The 15,956-nt window shown below is 45.3% G+C and overlaps 1 protein-coding gene across 2 annotated transcripts in view; it reads left to right on the plus strand.

Annotated features, from left to right (window-relative positions):
* Positions 1 to 14,514: 14,514 nt before the first annotated feature.
* The window catches only part of LGR5 (leucine rich repeat containing G protein-coupled receptor 5), a 2,032,903-nt gene continuing 2,031,461 nt past the window's right edge, over positions 14,515 to 15,956 (plus strand). For both annotated transcript variants that reach the window (XM_069628249.1, XM_069628250.1), the window contains exon 1: positions 14,515 to 14,770. In XM_069628249.1, the coding sequence (XP_069484350.1) occupies positions 14,574 to 14,770 (197 nt within the window). In that variant the 5' untranslated portion in view covers positions 14,515 to 14,573. The remainder of the gene's footprint in view (positions 14,771 to 15,956) is intronic.

The raw sequence follows: 15,956 nt of genomic DNA on the forward strand, positions 1-15,956 counted from the left end.
ACCCGTAAGGTGCTGCATGGGGATCTCCGTACCATCATCCTGCAGAACAAAACCTTCCAGACCCGCATGCATGCTGCCATGGAGGAGCATGCCAGGGATTTGCGTGGTCTGCCTCCCATATCACGCCCACCTTCTGATGTAGCACCAGAGGGTGATGACAGTGACAGCAGTTCTCCCACTGTAGCGTAGCCGTGCAGGCCATGAGCCCATGGAGGGTTTTTTTTCTCAACATACACGCATATGGGTGTTGGGGTGCACTCTGTACCTTGTCCCTCCTGGGTGGCCATCCCCCCCGGTCCACACATGGCCATTTTTGATTTTCATTTTTTATTTTTTTTGACATTTCAGTCCAATTTGCTAGATGAAAATAGTATTCAATTCATTTGTTGTCTTTATTTCTTCTTCTTTTTTCTGTCTTTTTTCTTTTCCTTTTCAAACTTGATTTGTTATTTTCATTTTCATACATTTATTTTTATTTGGTTATGCTTCTGATTTTTACTTTGTTAGTTTAATTTGTTTGTTTTACTTTACATTTACTTTTGCTTTTTCTATATTTCATTAGCATTTACATTTTTTGTTCATGACCATTTCCTTTAAGATTGTGAATTAATGTTACAGTGTGTTGCTTTGTGTGGCTCCTGTAGGCATCCACTGTGTATTCCAGCTGGGCACTTGCAGGCTTGTCCTGTGTTTGGGTTAGAAACTTGGGTTCCTGGCACATACACCCCTCCTGCTTCCCCTTTCCATGGGCTCGCAAAGGGTGTGACCAAGTGACAGTAACTTACAGAGAGACATTTGGCTCCCATGAGTTGTGTGGGCAGTCTGTAGTCCAAACTGTGTATACATCCCTAGTGGGGATTGTTGTTCAATTCTCCACTGCATGGGGGATTTATATATGGTTTTACATCCATGACTTTTTCCTTATATACATGTGGCTTCTTCATGTCTTAACAAGCCCGTCTCCTTTGCAGATGCAGTTCATGTTGTATGCAGTACACTGCCACATTTGCCTACCAGCAGCTCTCTGCAGTTGGAAGGGGTCGATGTGCTGCCTTAGTCAGGTTGTGACACTAGCACTACTTACATTTTTTACTGTCATATGTTGCCACTGTTCGATCCTATACTGATGTTTTGTCTTGCTGGTAAGTATTTGTTCATGTGTGTTGTTTTTTATTCATTACTGAGAGGAATTTGTCTCTGGCCTGTTTCCATTTGGGGCAGAGCACTTTGTGACACTTGTGCCATGTGTAGTGCATTCATTTGGTTGCTTTCACATTACATGCCATCCCATGGTGTGTTGGGTAGCTGAGATGGGGAGGGGTTTGGTGACATGCCACTATTTGGATGTAGTATTTTTGCAAGGGGGTAGTGCTTCATGCTGCATGAATGTGTGCCTTTTACTGACACAGCATTGGGTGTCTTGAAGTAGCTAGGGATGCACACAATGTAGCACTTCCAGGTGAACAATCTCAGGGTGGTATGGTTGTAGCAGTTGAATGTCCCTTTTGTCATCATCATTGATTGTCAGCTGGTATGTGCCAGGCCTGTGTGTACCCCGCAGGGGTGGGATTTTAGGTGAAGTAATTTGCCACAAGCTGGGTACGGGATGCCTCACCACGTGCCCTTTCACCTCCCATGCGCAGCAGCCATGCATGTGGTTGGGGATGTGGGGGCACCACCATGTCCACCGGCACTTCCCGCCAGGTTGCAACGTTGTGCAGGACACATGCTGCCACTATGATCCTGCACACTACTGGGGGCGCATATAGCAGCTGCCCACCAGAGCGGTCAAGGGAGCGAAAGCGTGACTTCAGCACTCTGAATGTGCGCTCCACTATGCCCCGGGTAGCAATATGGGCTGTGTTGTATCTTACCTCAGGTGGTGTGGTGGGGTTCCGAATTGGTGTCATCATGCAGATGCTCAGAGGGTAGAAACTGTCCCCTGGGGAGGTGATGATGATTGTCATTAGTGGGGTTTTCACATTTCTCAGTGTCTGACATGCATGCATGTGCAGAGGCATTTATACTCACCAATTAGCCATGTGTCGCCATGCCGCCCAGCTTCCAGGTCCCGGTTTAGGGGTGACATTCTGAATATGAAACTATCATGGCTGGACCCCGGATAGTTGGCATATACTGAGGTAAAGATTCCCTTGGCATCACATACAACCTGCATGTTGATGGAATGCCAGTGCTAGCGGTTTCGATAGATGTGCTCAGTGGCCCTGGGAGGACGTAGAGCCACATGGGTGCAATCAATGGCACCTAGCACTTTGGGGGTGTGTGCCACCCCGTAAAAGTCCTGGATGACAGCCTGCCTTTCTGCAGGTGTTCTGGGCATGTATATGTACCTGCGGACTGAGGGGCATGCAGTCATGATCACCAACACCTGGTGTAGGCAGCGTGACTGCGTGACCTGTGAGACACCCCCAACTATGACACTTGTCCGCTGAAATGACCAAGTAGCCAAGAAGTGCAGTACATTGAGCACCTTTTCCAAGGGGCTCAGTGCTTGGGAGCACAGGGTGGGTGATGTGAGGTCATCCTCCCACTCCCTGACCAGTTCTAGGATTATTTGTGGTAGAAACCTGTACCTCCCATACACCTGGCCAGGTGTATGGGAGGTATCAGGCATCCCAAAAAGGCTGGTACTGGGTAGGAAGATGCAGGGCCTGGCTATCCTCCTCTTCCTGTGGTGTCCCACGACCACTGCTGCGAGGAACGGTATGTTCATCGTAGCGTATGTGCTTGTTTGTTGTTTGCGCGCACTTTTATGCTGTGCGGGTCTGCTTACGCCTGCTTCCTGCTGGCGTACGTGTTTCCGGATTAGCGCGTCTTTTTTGTCGCACAGGTTTCCCCTGTTCGATTCCATGAATACGTGTTGTTAGCACGCGTTTGGGCGTTGCAAGCATTTACCTCCCGTACTTCCCCCGTAACGCCCACATTTTCACGTGTTGTTCCCCATTCCACCTGTTACGCCCCGTGTTCCACCCACTTTTCTTGTGTGCGCTACACGATGTGCGGTTCCCCTGTGCGCGTTGCGCGCGCTGTTTACTGACGTCTGTGCCCGTGTGCGCCACCCACGAACTTGGCGCACATCCCACCTTTTACAAGGGCAGCGCATTCCATGAATCGATGAACGGCTGCGTGCGCGGCTTTAGCACGCATGCCCTGCAATTTTCACGCTTGTGCTCCCCTTTTCGGTGCACATTTATTCCATTAATTACCGTGCAAATCTATACTAGTCATCTTCATAAAAAGCAGATATGCAGATTCCATATGTCACAGGGAATTGGACAGTCCGATCGCCAACTCTTTCTGATGTTGCATCGCCCTTTGGCACAATTTCATCATTTTCAAGAAAAGCATACTATTTAAAATTTGAAGCCATTCAGTGGGTGCTTGGAATGGGTGTAGAAGAAAATCACACCTCTTTGGTGAAATTCTAGATCCTCTTGGGTCATTTGTTCTTTTCTGCATGGATGCCGACCAGTCTGGCGAGGCAGTGAACTTCCACACTGTTGGCCTTTCATGTGCCCATGTGGGCTGGTTCACATATGGATGTAATTCTTTGACCATGGGAGGCAGGGCACCCTTGAAGTTGCCTGGGCCAAACCTGTTCTGCTGGCTTCGAGTTTTTTTTTCTTTCAATAGAAACCAAGTCTTTTGGGGAATAAATATCATGCACATTGTATAGCAGAACCCTCATACACCCATCACATTGATTATGTGGGATAATCAATCCCATTTCTGTGCGAGCACAGGCTGTAATTGCATTTCACTTTCAAACGGCATTCACCTGCTTTGCAAAAGCATCATTTTACACATGGGTTAATTGTTCTTTTATGTGAATTTCACAAATGCGGTTTCTGCCGCACACAGTTTCTTTTTGCTTAACCTACTGGAGGGCGTTTACTTTAGACTGTGGGTTCCTGGACACGAAAAGATATTGCAAAGAGTTTCTTTGTAATTGACACGGGACAAGAGGGGGAGCCGCGCTATTGCTTTCCTTTGTAGTAATTTGAGTGCACTGGTTTATTTCAAAAGGAAATCAAAGCCGTGTTGACTGAAAAAAGCATTCTTTTCTCTTCATGTACTTTATTAGTAAAAGCAATGCTGTTCTGGAAAGGTATTGCCTCACTTCATGGCAAAAAGATGAAATACACATGCAGGGCTGTGTTTAACGGAGTAAAACTTTGTGGTGTTTGAAATGAAAGGAGGAACAAATTGTAATGCCATCTTGACTGCAGGTCATTTTCTTGTGCTTTAAATGCAATAATGAAAATGCAGCCATTCTTTCGGTAGGAGTGTTTGAATCTCTGTGTGCCAAGCCAACAAAAAGCACAGCTGTTGTTGTGACCTTGTTTAATGCGGTTTCTGGTGAAGGGAATTTCTGTTATGGCTGGTAAATGTACCCCACAGATCCCCCCCGCTCTGCCGTGACTTGTTGTTGCGGGAGAGTAGGGCAGAGTGGGGTTCATTTGGCGGAATCCTACTTCCTCAGGGAGTAGCACTAGAGGATTTCCTTCCGTCTCTCGGTTGCAGGTTATGGAGCGGCACCCTCTTTCCTTCCTTCCCTTTCCAGGTCCCCTGGGGAGGTCCTCACCAGGCTAGGAGGTAATGGAGTTAATTATCTAGTAGGAGATAGATAAAAAACAAGTTTTAGGATTTTCCAATGGCAGTATTCCCGTAAGATTTACAATAGCGTAAAAATGATTACAGTTACAATTTTTCTGTGATCTCTTCCTCACATTTTGACAATAACATCACACAAATTATGCAACAGAACAAGATCAACCACTTGATTTTTGTACACCTCTGTTTCATTTTTACAATAACATCCAGCAACTTACTCAACAGGACAAGGAGACCACTTGACTTTCAAACATTTAATTTTTTTCATTTTTACAATAACACTAAATAAAAATACTCTCTGTTATATAAATGTACCTATACATCTAAATACTTCCGTCTGCTTTTTCTTTTCCTTTTTTCTCATTCTTCCGATGGTTCCTCTGTTTGATTTTACTTTAGCTCATCAATCAGCTGCAGAGTGTGTCTGGGGTGACAACTTTTTTAACTGATTTCTCTTCTGACAACTCTCCTTTGGGGATGCGGATCTTGTAGGCTACAGGTGAAATTCTGTCTACAATTTCAAAGGGACCGCAACAGGAGGAGAGGAATTTCCGCTCCTTAGTCTGGTTCCTTGGAAAATTGGTCAAGTAGACCCTCTCTCCTACTTGGTATTCTTTTTTAGTTGTTTTTAAGTCATAGTGGGTTTTCATCCCCTCTGCCGATTTCTCCAGATTTCGCTGAGCGTAGGCAAAAGCATGCTGAAGGTGTTTTCTTAGATTCTCAACATCTTCATGTGTTGTGGAGGTGTTAATCAGCATCTGCTCTTGTGTTCTATAGAGCAGATGCTGAGGTAGCACCATTTTTCGTCCAGTCATTAGCTCAAATTGAGACATTTTGGTCGCAGAAGATGGTGTCGATCTAATGGCCATCAGGACAAGTGGGAATCGGATGTCCCAACTAGGATCAGAGTCTGCCACAAACTTCTTAAGAATGCTCACAATGGTTTTATTGTACCTCCCACTCACCCACTAGAGAATGGCGGTATGCAATATGAAGTTTCCTTTTTACCCCAAGTATCTCCCACATCTTTGTCATCACTTTGCCGGTGAAGTAACTTCCGCGGTCTGACTCAATTCTTTGGGGAAGGCCGAAAAGCGAGAAGATGTGGTTGATCATCAGGGCAGCTGCTGTTTCTGCCTTGCAATTTGGGGCCGGGAGACATTCCACAAATTTGGTAAACAAGCATGTTACTGTCAACATGTACTTGTTCCCCCTAGAGGAGCGAATCAAGAGCCCGATGAAATCTACTCTTCTGGAGGGGCGCTCGGTGTGTGAGTGAACTTGGCTGAAATTGTGCACACACAAGACACCCCTTCAAGTATTGGTCGAGGTCCTGCCCCTTGTGTGGACAGTATGCAACCTCCCGCAAGATTTCTAAAGTAGTGTGAAACCCCTGATGAAAGGCTGTGGCCCCACCATGGGCATGCCTTAGAATCAGGCTTTGAAATGAGGTAGGTACTACCCACTGGTCATATCCAGATATGGATCTCCTTACCAACAACCCGTCTTGCAATCAGAACATTTTGGGAAACTTCATCAACATCCGGAGATCCTTTTTCCCAATGTAATCGGTTTCCGTCAGAGGAAAGTTCTCGGGGTCCTCAATGTGTTGGTAAAATTTCCCAATAATCGGATCCCCTTTTTGTGCCGTAATTAAATCAGCATCTGGGGTCTCCTTACTCGACTGGGCAGTTGAGAGTTCATTGTGGGCAAGTGTTTGGGACCTGGTGACAGCAGTGACCTGGATTTCCCCCAGCAGGGACTCGATCTCAAGGAGATTCCCCTGGATGGCTCTGGTTTTGGCCAACTGATCAGCCAGGTCATTTCCAGTTTTGTCTGGTCCCTCTATTCTGGAATGACCCTTAATCTTTTTCCAATAGATGGTCATCCCATAAGAGGTGACCAGATCATCAATATTCTGTATGAGTTTGCCATGTTTGAGTGGTTTATTGTTTGTACACAGCATGCTTCTGGTTTTCCAATTAATCAGGTGCTCCACGAACCCGTTCTGGACATAATCTGAATCAGTGATTATGACCAGTTCATGGAGTCGGTGTTGCATGGCAGTGATGATGGCCTGGTGAACAGCCATCAACTCTGCCACCTGACTACTGCGGGGACCGATCTTATACCCAGCGGAGGGTTCCGGGTCATCATACACCCAGGCATTCCCAACGCCGGCCACCAGTTCCTTTTCCCTGTTGTTGTGAACATGATAGGAGCACCTGTCGACATAAACTGTGGGCATCCCCACAGATTCTTCTAAGGAAAAGTGAACAGATGATACTGGCAATTTGGGATTTTGTATGGGATTTTGATAGGATTTGAATAGGGTGCAAGGGTAAAAAGAGCGGGATTTGCAGTTTTTGGGTAATGGGTGATTTCATACCTAAAAGATAAGTTTGACTTTGGGAATTTGGACAGCCAGCAAGGTCTCTGGACAGCGGGGCAAGTATCTGGTCACTGGGACAGCGGGGTCAAAAGATCTGGTCACTGGGACAGCTCGGTTCTCCTGGATGGGATGCGGGACAGCTAGACAAGGTCTGGTCACTGTGGGCAGCTGGGTTCTCCTGGATGGGATCAGCTGGGCAAGGCCTGGTCATGGGGCTCTCCTAGATGGGATCAGCTGCCTTTCCTCCTTGATTATTGGGTATGCCTGGATCTGGATAGGTGGTTCTGCTTGGATGAAGTCAGCTGCCTCTGGATCTGGTTTTTGAATATTCCTTGTGTCTCCCTGTCTCCCGCTTATATAGCCAGAGTGACATCATAGAATTTTACAATCTGGGGGAAGTACTCTGGAGTTACCCCTATCCTAGGATAGGCCAGGCTATTGCTGTTCCCTCCTCCCCCTGGTTTGATTGGTTCAGGGGAAATGACATAATTTTATGTGTGTGCATGTATGACTTTCTTTGTTTCACAAAGCCTACTTCTTGACAAAATGAGTTATGGAGCAAAACTTCAAATCTATACTAGTCATCTTCATAAAAAGCACATATGTAGATTCCATATGTCACAGGGAATTGGACATTGCGATCGCCAACTCTGTGTGATGTTGCATTGCCATTTGGCACAATTTTCGTCATTTTTAAGAAAAGCAGACTATTTAAAATTCTAGAATTAGGCATAGTTTCACCAAGTTTCATGTCTGTGCCATTTATAATTCATCCCGAAATGTATTTTTCCTGCTATTCCAGTTTACCATGTGCCAGGATCATGCACTGGGTCTCTTTATGCTGGTCCAAAACTCCCATGAAATACTGGCATAATATCAAATTATTGCTTTTTTTGGGTGCTGGGCAAAATGTCTTAATGTACAACGGTTTTCAAAATCAATGGGCTCAATGAGTCACTGTGTGGGTCAGTCCGGCAAAACCCCCACAGCCAAGTTGTCTTCCTCCTGGGTCAGTCTGCACGACGGGATTTTATGACACCCTTTGAAGCCATACAGTGGGTGCTGGGAATGGGTGTAGAAGTAAATCACACCTTTTTGGTCAAATGCTAGTTCCCCTTGGGACCTTTGCTCCTTTCTGCAGGGATGCCGCCCAGTCTGGCGAGGCAGTGAACTTCCACACTCTTGGCCTTTCATGTGCCCATGTGGGCTGGTTCACATGTGGATGTAATTATTTGCCCATGGGAGGCAGGGCACCCTTGAAGTAAATGCCTGAGCAAAAACCTGTTCTGCTGGCTTCAGATTTTTTTTCTTTCAACAGAAACCAAGTCTTGTTTGGAAAATAAATATCATGCACATTTTATAGCAGAACCCCCATCCTCACATAATAAATCCCATTTCTGTGCGAGCACAGGCTGTAATTGCATTTCACTTTTAAACGGCATTCACCTGCTTTGCAAATGCACCGTTTTACAGGTGGGTTCATTTTTCTTTTATGTCAATTTCACAAATGCGATTTCTGCCGCACACAGTTTCTTTTTGCTTAACCTTCTGGAGGGCTTTTACATTTGACTGTAGGTTCCTGGACACGAAGAGATACTGCAAAGAGTTTCTTTGTAATTGACACGAGACGAGAGAAAGAGAGAGAGACGCTCTATTGCTTTCCTTTTGCAGTAATTTGAGTGCACTGGTTTATTTCAAAAGAAAATCAAATCCGTGTTGACTGAAAACAGCATTCTTTTCTCTTCATGGACTTTATTAGTGAAAATAATGCCGTTCTGGAAAGGTATTGCCTCACTTCATGGCAATCAGATGAAATACACATGCAGGGCTGTGTTTAATGGAGCAAAGCTTTGTGGCGTTTGAAATGAAAGGAGGAACAAATTGTAATGCCGTCTTGACAGCAGGTAATTTTCTTGTGCTTTAAATGCAATAAGGCAAATGCACCCATTCTTTGGGTGGCAGTGTTTGAATCTTGCCACACATGTGCCAAGCTAACAAAATGCATAGCAGTTTAGTTTGGCCTTGTTTAATGCAGTTTCTGGTGAAGTGAATTTCTGTTAGGGCTGGTAAATGTACCCCACCGTGTTCCAGGAGATGTTTTATGTGCAGTTTGCCAATGAGTGACTGAACAACCTTACATTACCACTACTGTCTGTCTGCTGTCTTCCTTCTCATTCTTGCAGGGGTAGTGTCCAGCTGCAGGCAGTGCTGTCACAGACAAGAGTTTGTAGTAATCGAGGCTCCCCCCAGCTAAAATGAGAAACATTGAATGTCCTTTTTGAATTTATGAGTTAAAGCCGATCTCAGGGATCGAACGGCAGCCGTCAGGATTGGAGGCCAGTCACTTCACTAATGCACTATATAACCAGATGAAAAATAACAAACAACTAAATGGTGAAATGTACCATTTCGGTACTGCAAGTTCCAGGGAAAAGATTTGTATTGGTTCTTGGAGTTTAAAACATGCACACCTTTCAACGTTTTCAAAAATACTATTAGAAGAAAATATCCTCCCTTGGTTTTGTGTGTGTGTTGATTTTATGAAAGGCGAAGGCCATTCGTCCTGTGCAATTTGGGTGGCTATGCAAAGCCAATTTAATAAAATGTCCATATTTCACCTTGATATGCTAATTTTTGGTAACGTCGCATTACATTGCGTTTGTTGATGAGTCCCCCACTTTAATTTTTCAGGACAATATTTTTGTTAGTAAATCTTTCAAGTTCTGAGTCATCCTGCAGCCTACGGTCTTCACTTTGCATCTTATAGCTGCCAGGTGGATAGTTGTCTTGTAGAATCTTTCTTACAATGCTAGCAATTTCATCTTCCTTACAAGACTTGGGCTCAAATACGGCGATTTTGTTGACATATGGTACCGTTACTTCATTAGTAGCCATCTTATGGGGTGCAGTAGCTAAACCCTCTTACGGTTGAATACCACCATAGTTTGTAGGATTATCATGCACTGGCGATTCGCTGCCATGCCAAACGTGAACATTAGTCTCTGATGGAATCACAGCAAAACAACCGACATTAGAAGATGAAGTCTTAGTGTCGTTCTTTGCCTTATCTATGGGGTCTGAGCCAGCATTTGCAATGGCTACTATCGGTCTCTTTCTAGGGCATGCAGTTTCATCCTCTGGTGACATCTCATTCGCTATTTTTCCTCTCGAGTCTTTGTCCTTCAACTTAGATTTATTTAGAGTAACTAAAGTTTCCGTAGTCGTAGAAGACTTAGTTACATCAGAAGGATCTTTCAGTGTAACCAGCGAATTCGCCTTAAAAATTTCAAAAATGTCCACCAGCCCTGATTTCAGAGATGATAATTGTGAAGCAATATCAGCTGGTTAATTTTTTATTTTTTTCATCACGTCTGAGATCAGGTCGTCGGCATCACAATAAATCTCTTGTATAGAGGTGCTCATTGTACTCCGACCAGTAGCTGCCTTCTTATCGATACCTACTTTTCTAGCCTGTCCCATGTCATTGCTTTCATTACAAATAGCCATGTCATTCTGAGCTTCAAGAATGGAATTTTTAAATGATTGGTTTCTTAGATATTTTCGTGAGGATTTGCTTAAATAATTTGTATGACATTTTTTTTTTTAAGTCTTTTTATTTTTTGGTTTAATTTTATCGGAGCTGGCTGAAATCGTTTTGTTTACAGTAGTATCTACCGTCGCAGCTGCTTTTTCAGTAATTTTATCATGAGTTTCTTCCATGTTAGCTTGAGATTCAATAATGGTAATTATTTCGTCCTTTCGCATGGATTCACATCCTAGTGGGGAATAAACTAAATCAGGGTTATTTTTATCTGTTTTATGTGGACAGTTCATCTTGGGAATCATGCCAAGCTGTAGTAATGAGTCGGTCAGCAGGCAAGGAATCTGTACAATACCTGTATTAATTAGTATGAGGGTTTCTGTTTGTTTTCGCAATTCATAAAGAATAAGTCTGTTAACAGTTCCTCACATTATAAGAGAGTCTGTTTCTTTAGGTTCATTATTCGCAGTGTCATCGTTGCTCATAGTATCCATTTGGCCCATATTTTCCAAGTCAACAGTACGAAAGACACTAGGCGTATCACAAAAGGATTCGTTTAAATTCTGAATATCACTTTCATTCGCCGTGATATCTTTCTACTGTTGTTTCAGTTCCTCTTTACCCTCTTGAGTTAAAGGCTTGTCAGGAAACAGAGATTGAGATGAGTCCTTAGAATCTTTTAAGGACAGGGTACCGTCTTGGTTTGTTCGTATAGCATTAGAGCAAAACTGTGCGCATTGCAGCATCTCGTCTTCTTCGGTGCATGGGGGAGGCAGCGGTAATGCAGCGGCAGGGGCTAGACTTGCTCCGCGTGTGGTTACCACAGACAAAAAGTCTGCCTGTGGATCCTTCATCATATTAGTTGCTTTACTGAATTTACCCATGTTGCTGGTGTATTTATCAACCGCTTATTCAAAAAGCTTCAAACAAAAATAGCAATGTGTACAGGGTTCAGGCAATTACAATGAAAACTTACTTTTAGTTCACAAATCTTTAGGTATTTCAAGTATCATCCAGGGCCATGCACAGCCTAATCAATATAGGTTTAGCCCAAATACCAAAAACCAAAACACCCTAACAGCCCAACAGCCTAAACACTTGTGATGACACTTTGCAATGCGCGCGCGATGCGCGTACACTGTGTATTTCAAACAAGATCCAGGAAGCAGGTGGGCATGTCGAAGTGTGGGAATTGGTGATTGACGTTCGGGCAGACCAATACAAACAATGAGGCTCCGAAGGAGAAGAAAGAATAAAAAAGATTCAGACTCTCACCGCCCTTAAACTGAACAAAGCAGTAAGTCAATCAGAGCAGAGCTACTATAGCGTCCAGTAAGTCAATCAGAGGGATAGTGATAAGCGAATTTTAGGGCATTTACTTGAAAATGAAAGTAAGAGTTCACGTGCAGCATCCGCGTTTCTCCGCAAAGCCGGCTTCCTATTGCCGACTCGAGCAGCAGCGTGGGCAAATAAACTGGAAGGTTTGCAGGTGAACAGCACTCCAGCCCAACAGCCTAAAGACTTGTGATGACACTTTGCGATGCGCGTACACCGCGTATTTCAAACAAGATCCAGGAAGCAGGTGGGTGTGTCCAAGTGTGGGAATTGGTGATTGACGTTCGGGCAGACCAATACAAACAATGAGGTTGAAAATGAAAGTAAGAGTTCACGTGCACCATCTGCGTTTCTCAGCAAAGCCGGCTTCCTCTTGCCGACTTGAGCAGCAGTGTGGGCGAGTAAACTGGAAGGTTTGCAGGTGAACAGCACTCCAGCCCAACAGCCTAAACACTTGTGATGTCACTTTACTGTGCCTATTTTACCATCCTAGAAGTCCAGAAGGAGGCAAAGATGCCGGGGCAAGAACTGAATCAGTTACTGACACGCAATAGAGGTACCCCTGAAGTGTTTTCATACTTAAATTAGCAGTCTACTAATAATTGATAACATGAAGTAGGTCACCCAGCACAAAGGAAAAGTGGGGAGGCCAATAGTATGGGAAAGAGGGCAGAATTTCCTGTGCAAAGGAAAAACTGGTGAATCGAGGAATAGAGATGTGCAGGGAAAAAAATAGCTAGTTTAGTTGCGCAGTAAGTGCAAAAGGAGGGTCTGTCAACAGCAGCAATCCCTGGGCAGTGATAACATTGTACATGTGTGATGTCACTTGCTAAACACTAAAAATAAGTGCAAGGGAAATGATTAGATGGAATAATGAGAATATCTATTGCAGACTGCTGTCCCAGGTTTTGGATAGCTGAATGATATTGGGTACGTGTAAGAGCTGACATTTTTTATTTTCCTTTATTTCCTAGCAGACATTTGTTAGGGTATTTCTTGATCTATTGGCTGAGAGTACAGTAATGGGGCATGCGCCATACAGAGTGCAAGGATCAGCGATTTTTGGAACTCTCTGGCCACTGGGTGAAGGCCACCTGCCCGTCATCTTTGGATTTAACTGGTTTGGTTAACTGCACCTCACAGTCGGGCATTCTCTCTAAGTGGAACGCATCATGGGGTGGAGGACGAATGCCCCTCGCCTGAAAAGGAGTCGGGCAGAAGTCATCAATTTACCTGGGCGGAGGACAAAACATGACCAGTCTCAAGACACCGAAATTAGAACATGGACTAAGGATCATTGCTAATGAGCCCATTGGTATGGTGGGCGGGGGGCATTCTGTGTTTTCCTATGACCTACCATCCTTCTTCTCCAGCGCTTCATTCCATTCTTCCTGTATCTCCCTCTTTGCTTCTGCAACAAGCGTTCCTTTTCAACTTCAGTTGTTTACTCCATCTGAAGCCCTCAGACTGTTGTGTCTGCATGAGTGGGTTTTCCCTTTGAGGTTTTTCTCCTCTACCTGGCATTCGTTCTTTTTGTGGTCTAGTGACAGGGTGTCAGCCAGAAAGAGTAGACCATTCCTCTGCAGGCCTGGCACCAAGAAACGATCTCATGTAAGCTCAGTCCTATACCGTGGTGAGTGCACAGTATGAAAGAAAAATAACAAAATATCTTCAAAATCTTAAATTGTGCCTTGATTTGAATATGCCTGACCCACACTTTTTCTGAGAGTGAGTCATTTCATAAAAGTGAATGGAAAATCTTGAGCTGATCGAGAATAGGTGTTACAGCAACCCCCAAATAATAGCAACCAGTTCAACAACAGGTATAGGATGTTAACCAGAAACCTGCGCTGCCCGCATTTAAGTAATTAATAAAGATGCGAAAAATGTTTTTACACTAATTATTGGTTGTATTAATATGCAAATCCAAAATGATAAGACAACGTTATGCAACAGCCAGAAATCTGGCATTAAAGTTGTGCAAAAACATACGTTCCATATTCAGCCAACAGCCAAACATAAATTTCCTGAAACAGCCAGCACTCTGGCATTCAATGTATACAAATCATAAACATAACCATTATACAGCCAACAGCGACACGTGTTTCGACCCGTGGTCTTTAACATTATACAAAATAACATTAACAGCTTTCAGGAGTCCCCCACTTTTTTTCAGAGGGCACCTTAATATGGTAATTTCTGCCGACGCTGCATTCAATTGGTATGTTAATGAGTCCCCCCGCCCCATTTCTTTTACTTGATCCGTGTATAACAAATGTACATATTCTTTCCTGTCAAAGATCAGCCAAGGGCATGAAGTAATAACTTTCTGAAGTATTCTGAAGACATTTTTTTTTAACCTGAGTGCCCCTCCTGGCCACCTCTCTATGCCTCGGCCGCACTTTTGCGGTCGCCTTCACGCTGCTCTCTTTCATCGCCCGTCTCCCCTTCGCCCCTTTACGCCTCTGTCCATCAGTGCCGCTCGGCGGCGGAGGCAGCGGCGGCGCCGTTGGCTGCCGCCTGGCGCTGACGTCACGCGGCGCACGGCCGGGTCCGAGCTCACTCTTTTAAAGCGGGCTCGGCGGCAGATGCTGCACACAGCCTCCTCGCGCCAAGCCCGACTGCGCAGCTCGAGTCGCGCGCGCGCGCTCGCTCGCTCAACCGCCAGTCATGATGGAGCCCCGCGTGGCCACGCCGCTACTGCTCTGCCTGCTGCTGCTGCAGCAGCCCGCCCAGGCACGAGGCCCGGAGCGGGGTTGCCCGCCCCCCTGCCACTGCGAGCAGGAAGGGGCGCTGCTCCGAGTGGACTGTTCGGACCGCGGACTCTCCGCGCTGCCTCGGGAGCTCAGCGCCCTCACCGGCTACCTGTAAGTGCGCAAGCGTGGCCCGTTCCAAGATGAGCGCCCTCCCTCTCTCACACTCACACACAGCCACAGCCCCTGCTGCACGTGCCTTTCTGGTACCTCAGGATACAGGTGCATCATCTCGCGGGCATAGAGGGAAGCGTTATACCAAGAGTACAGTGAAGAAAGTAACACCGTGGGCACTTCAGAGGGACCAGCACCGTTGGCAAAGGGCACAGTGTAATTAAAAAAAAGAGAGGGGGTACGGGGTGTAGGAGGCGGTAACACTGTGCTCGGGGAGTTGATGTCACCTCTAGTGCTGTAATCACGTAATTTGTTATGTACAGTACTCTTCTATACCTTGAAGGACTTGGGCCCCTAGGATTATGTTGCATTGGTAAGCCACCTGTTACTTGTGTATTTAGTTTTGTTTGTGGTCTGTGCCCCTCATAAACTGCCTCACCCCTTGCTCTCGTTTTGTGCTGTTGTAAGGGCACCCCCCTGGGGAATGCCTCGGCCGTCTGTAAATGTGTTTATTATGAGTAATTTCTGGTCGAAAATGGCATCCGTGTTCTTCAAATAAATATAAATGCACACACATAAATAACTTGCTTTCAGAGGTGATTGGAATATGTTGGGTACTGATGATGAAGGCTTGTAGTGAAGGCCAGCAAAGGCAGAAGATGAGATGATAAAGCTATGGGCATAAAAGACACGCTGTGGATAGAAATGAGGGTGTGTGATACCAAGGACATACAAAGGTGATCGGGTATTTTCTATGGCCACAAAGGAGATTGAACCCATGGATACAGAGGAAAGAGTAACACCCTGGTTAAAGAGGACAGAGTGACCATGGGCATAGAGGACAGTTTGACACCATGGGCACAGGGTAGGGAGTAACAAAATAGGCTCATAGGAGAGAATCCAGCCTTGAGCACAGACAAGGGGTAAAACTATGGGCATTGAGCAGAGAGCAGCTATGGGCACAGACGACAGGCTGCCATGGGCACAGAAGAGAACATAATCATGGGCAGAGAGGACAGGTTGATATTATGGGCACTGAGAGGGGAGTAACAGCATGGGCAATGCGGAGAGAGGGAACCCATGGGCACAGAAGCAAGGCAAGAACATTGTCACAGAGACCATGGGCACAAAAGAAAGATTGTGCCGATGGACATAAACGTGAATGACACCATGGGCCCAGAGGAGG

Source organism: Ambystoma mexicanum, chromosome 12 (assembly GCF_040938575.1).
Source record: "Ambystoma mexicanum isolate Mex_15411 chromosome 12, UKY_AmexF1_1, whole genome shotgun sequence".
Lineage (NCBI taxonomy): Eukaryota > Metazoa > Chordata > Amphibia > Caudata > Ambystomatidae > Ambystoma > Ambystoma mexicanum.